At 26.2% G+C, this 5,488-nt stretch overlaps 2 protein-coding genes across 2 annotated transcripts; one reads left to right on the forward strand and one right to left on the reverse strand.

Annotated features, from left to right (window-relative positions):
- Positions 1-997: 997 nt before the first annotated feature.
- On the forward strand, positions 998-3,257 carry OCT59_007042 (uncharacterized protein; the record flags this gene model as incomplete). Its single annotated transcript, XM_025324774.1, has 5 exons — positions 998-1,225; positions 1,327-1,399; positions 1,499-1,683; positions 1,762-2,113; positions 2,179-3,257. The coding sequence occupies 5 exons, from the start codon at positions 998-1,000 to the stop codon at positions 3,255-3,257; spliced, it is 1,917 nt and encodes a 638-aa protein (XP_025184598.1).
- A 639-nt stretch (positions 3,258-3,896) lies between these two features.
- Positions 3,897-4,926, reverse strand: OCT59_007043 (uncharacterized protein; the record flags this gene model as incomplete). Its single annotated transcript, XM_066144600.1, has 3 exons — positions 3,897-4,237; positions 4,335-4,401; positions 4,732-4,926. 3 exons carry the CDS (start codon positions 4,924-4,926, stop codon positions 4,161-4,163), a joined length of 339 nt encoding a protein of 112 aa, XP_065998464.1. The 3' UTR covers positions 3,897-4,160.
- Between the last annotated feature and the right edge of the window lie 562 nt (positions 4,927-5,488).

Genomic DNA, 5,488 nt, shown 5'->3' on the forward strand with positions numbered 1-5,488 from the left:
GTGATTATTATAAAAATTCTTTATTATCTTTATAGTCTACAATCTTAAATATTTTATATCTCACATAGAAGAATTTGAGGGCGGTACACTGTATGTTATTAATTTTTTAATAAAAAAAATTTAGTTATAAATAATATGGTAGATTTTAATTTGCAAATAAGTACGGTATAACCGCAAGTTCAAAACGAACGATTAAGCTGCATAAATCAAATACACATTCTTTAATTTACTGCGTTTGGTTTTATGAATTTCAAAAATAATAAGTGAAAATTAGGAACATAATTATTTCTATGTTTAAATTATCTATATGAAAATAAAAAGTTTTACGCACGTATCAAATTATTTGAACATTTCAATTTATAGAATCTGAACTATTGTGCTTACAAGTTACAATACGTAAAAAAATCTCAATATTCTAAACATATAATAAAGTAATTATTGTTACAATAATAATATTAATCAAAATTGCATTAATTTTTTTTGGTCCACTAATTAATCACATCTGAAAGACAAGCCATTAATTTGAATATTAGTTTAATAAAACGGTCAATTTTTCTTAATTTGCTATAACTGATTAATGTATGAGAAACTTTAATTCAGGTCAATACATATGGGCTATCGGAATGTCGATCATCAAGTGAGCCAAATCCGCCCATATGACGTCAATCCACTCTTATATTGTTATTTTATGTTCTCACGTAAAGAAAATCTTATTGTTATATTGACAGACTGAAGTGTGCATTAAATAAAATTATCTTTAACAAAATGTCGCATTATTAACTGTTTCTAAAATAAAATAATGTATAAAAATTTGTTCTTTGAAAATTGATTAATTGGTTAAGAAAAGTGGATCACCGCAGCATGTTATGTGGCTTTTTTTGTACAACCTTTTGTGACTGTACGACATTACCAAAAATTTATTATATAATGAAAAAAATTAAATAAAATTAAATAAAATTCTTCTTTCGATTATTACTTTACGACCAATAATATCAAAATGCAAAACACCGAAAATACAAATGAATGTATCAATTGGATTGAAGAGGCCATTTCTAAGGAATATTTTAGACTTTATGAACATAAATATTTTAGTAATGTTCAAAAAATTGGTACCGGAGGATTTGGAAAAGTTTATCGTGCAAATTGGAAAAATTCAGACCAATGTTTAGCGTTAAAATCCTTTTTCAATGTTGATGACGTAATTGCAAAAGAAATTGTTCATGAGGTATGTATAAATTATGAAATAAGTATACTATTGTCATTTTAATATTAATAATATACTGTATGTATTAAATTTATTTTTATAAATATCCGATTATATTCCAGCTCAAGCTTCAACGTGATATACAATTTCATAATAATATTATTAAGTTCTATGGCGTTGCACTATTTGAGCCAGGTATTATATAAATTTAATTATAATAATAGTTAAAATTTTATTTAACTTTGCAAATATATAATTTATTAGAAAATGATTAATTCCTTTATTCATCATTAGAATATCAAAATGTTCAATCGAAAAATTATTTGTTAGTAATGGAGTATGCTGATTCTGGTACTCTCAAAAATTATTTAAAGGAAAACTTCAATAATCTTACTTGGAACGACAAATATAACTTAGCGTATCAATTAACTAGCGCCGTATCGTGCTTACATAATGAAAGAATAGTGCATCGTGATTTGGTAATTCATTTTATTAAATAATAAAATAATTATTGTTATTTTTTTTTTCATATTTTTAACGTCATACTAATTTAATAGCACTCCGGTAATGTATTGGTTCATCAAAATATTATCAAACTGTCCGACTTCGGGTTGTCAAAAAGAATCGAATCATCGTCCAACACAAAAACTAAATTTTTTGGATGTGTTCCATACGTCGATCCAAAAAGATTTCGTGGACGAAAAAAAAATAAAAACTCAAATCAAATATGTTCATTAAGTGAAAAAAGTGACATTTATAGTGTTGGTGTGTTATTTTGGGAATTATCTAGTGGTCAACCACCCTTTGCTACTGAAGAGTACGATATTGATTTAGCTTTAGAAATTTCACAAGGTCGTAGAGAAGAACCCATTCTTAATACGCCTGAAAATTATATTAAAATTTATACTGGTATGTATGAACACTCATTAATTATAATTTAAAATTTATTTATAATATATTATTATGTTTTTTAGAATGTTGGGATAATGAACCAGACAATCGTCCAACTATAAATCAAGTATTAGAAAGAATAAAAGAAATTATAACGAAAACAACAGAAAATCATCAAACGGAATTAAATCTTCAATCAATATCAACAGATGAACAAAATTTTAATCTAATCAATATTGATACTTCAAATATTAACAATTCATTACATGGGGAAATGTCTCAAATTATTGAAAATTTTGATAAAATGAATACAAAGGATATAGTATATACATCATTAACCAATGAAAATATTACATCTGAAAAAAATTTGAGCAAAATAGTTAGTGAAATAGTAAATTATATTTTCAAATTAAATAATGAAGGAAAAAGTTCAATAGTAAGCGAATTTATTCTTGATTATTTTAATAATAATAATATAAATTCACAAGAAATCCATGATTGGTTATTAATTAATCAAAATAATTCAGATTCCATATTTTTACTTGGATGTTTTAATTATTTAGGAATTGAAACAAGTGAAGATAAAAAGAAAGCGTTTAATTTATTCATTAAAGCATCAGAACAAAATCACACATTAGCGCAATATTATGTTGGATTATGTTATGAATATGGTCGTGGAACTGTAAAAGATAAAAAATTAGCTTTCGAATATTATGAAAAAATAGCTAATAAGGGTAACAGATTGGGATTATTTAAGTGTGGTTATTTTTATAATAATGGAATTGGAATTAGTATTAATGAACAAAAAGCATTTGAATTATATCAGCAGGCGGCAAATTTAGGATATTTGAATGCTCAAAATAATCTTGGCCTTATGTATTTTAATGGAGATGGCGTTAATAAAGATTATGGCCGAGCTTTTGAATTATATCAGCAGGCGGCAAATTTAGGAAATAGTTTTGCTCAATATAATCTTGCTGATATGTATGAATATGGAAAGGGAATTGAAAAGGATATAAATCAAGCAATTTATTGGTACGAGAAATCTGCTAAACAAGGGTATCAACTTGCTCAAAATAGATTAGAAATAATTATGACAAAAAATAAAAAAAAAATAAAAAATTTTACAACTCACTCCATAAAAAATATTTTTAAGCGTTGAGAAAAATTTTACGTTAAAAAAAAAATTACGCAGTTTTTAAAAAAGTTACAAAAAAGGATCTATGCTAGAAATAGTTTATAAATATTAAACGATTCCTTAAAAAGGTTTAGACATTTAGCGTTATTAGCAAAATAATTCCTTAAATTCATGCAGATTATGCAGATTCAAAAGGTGCTGATATAATATACTGATGATACTGATATAGTGATATTTTGGGTTGAACAAACAGCGTGCCATTAAACAATAATCATAGATATATCGTCAACAATATAAAATTTGGTACCTTTTATTTATTATTTTTTTTTAAAAAAAAATTCATAAGTTACAAATATATATAATTTAACTTTCTCAATTGATTTATTTATTATGTGTTTATCATTGCATCAAGTTCAGTTACTGATAAAAAGAATAAAATGAAAATGCTTGATAGTTAAAGGATAGATCCAATACGCACTTAATTTAAGAAAACTGATAATATGATCGAGCTCAACTCTAATCGAGTAAGTGGGATGGGATATTTTGTGTCACAATCTGGTTTTTAATCTATGCTTCTGGCTCATTCAATATATATTTACATCCAAAAGACCACGATCGGTAAAATATAATTTCGAATAAATTTCCTATTATAAATAATCGAGTTTATCACAATAAGCTTTTTTATTAAAATGTTTACCAAATGAAGTGGATTGCTAATAATAGTGGCAACTTTGAAATGAATAAATTTTTTTACAAAAAAAAAAAACGACTACAATAATATTTCTTATTTCTCATTAAAATTTGCATATCTATTGTAAAGGTAAACACAAATTGTTTTTTACATCGGTCACCACTACATCATGCATGGGTAAACCTGGATCACGTTTAAACTCATCCCGTCCTAAAACTGCTGCGTCCGCATCACGTTTATTGTTTCACGTTTATAAAACCCCGTCCATCACCTATGTCCACATCACGTTTATAATCTCCTTGTGGTGCTGCATCTATGCCAGTAATGAAATCAAATTATTATTAACAATTCATTTAGTAATTAATATTAATAAAAAGAGAAATTTTTTTTTAAAAGATGTGATTATTTACTCGCTAAAGCAAAAGTCAAGGCGAAAATCAACAATAAATGTATAGTGTGATTTATAATTTTTAATTTCTCAGTTGTTTGTTAATTTTTTTGGAAGAAATTTTTTCTTCTCCTTCTCAGTGTTTATATAAGGGAATTTTTCTATAAAAGTACGTATTTCAAAGTACTTTAAGATTATATTTTTAATAGGTTTTACTAATTAAACACATCCCAACCAGTGATCACGTGAAACAACATCAAGGGTGCGACAAATAGGATTTTGACTAACAAAAAAACGTCTTTCAGATTACTTTATGGATTACAGAAACGCGAAGGGTGTGATGGTAGTGACAAATAAAATCTATTTTTAGAAGCGGGAGCTGATCTGTATTGCGCCATGTTATTGATGTCAAAGTTTACTGTTGAAGAGCAAAGCCACTTTAAATTAATAATTTCAAAATGAGGGTGAAGTAAAGGATGTGTATAAAAGTAATTATTGCCATGTTTTTCTGTATTGCGCCATGTTAAATTTACTATTGAAGAGCAAAGCCACTTTAAATTAATTTTCCTCCTTTCCCACTTCTCATACTTTCTGTTGAAAATCCTTACAAACATTTTTTAGACTATTTTTTATTTTTTTTTAGGTTGCTCTTTCGGCTCTTGGATGTGAAATTTTGGTGAGTTAATTTTTTTTAATCGCTCTTATTTGACGAACGATTAACAGTTCGTTTTCTTAACTCGTCCGAAGCCCGATTGGACAGTTCGGCAGATCGGCGATCTTTATTTTTTTTCAAATTTTTTTTTAAAATTTTTTATTAAACTCATTTGAGTATTGTGATATTATAAGGGGATATTATTATATCATGAGGGTATTTTGTGAAATGAGTACAAATCATCATCCTAATTTTATAGTAACATATCATATTGGTACGACGCAATTTTATTATATATCTTGACGTTTATTTTTATGAAAGTAATAACATTATGCGACTTTTATTTTATTAAGAAAATTTTCCCAGGATGATTGTGTTTCTTTATTATTGTATCGTCCAAGTTAAGCAATTTTCTCCTGAATATCATATCTAATAATAGTACATCATTTGAGAGATTGAGAGATTGCAATATTATATGTTTGGGAAAATTGTAATATTACATCAAATTAAACAGTATATTTTAT

Source organism: Rhizophagus irregularis, chromosome 15 (assembly GCF_026210795.1).
Source record: "Rhizophagus irregularis chromosome 15, complete sequence".
NCBI classification, from domain to species: Eukaryota; Fungi; Glomeromycota; class Glomeromycetes; order Glomerales; family Glomeraceae; genus Rhizophagus; species Rhizophagus irregularis.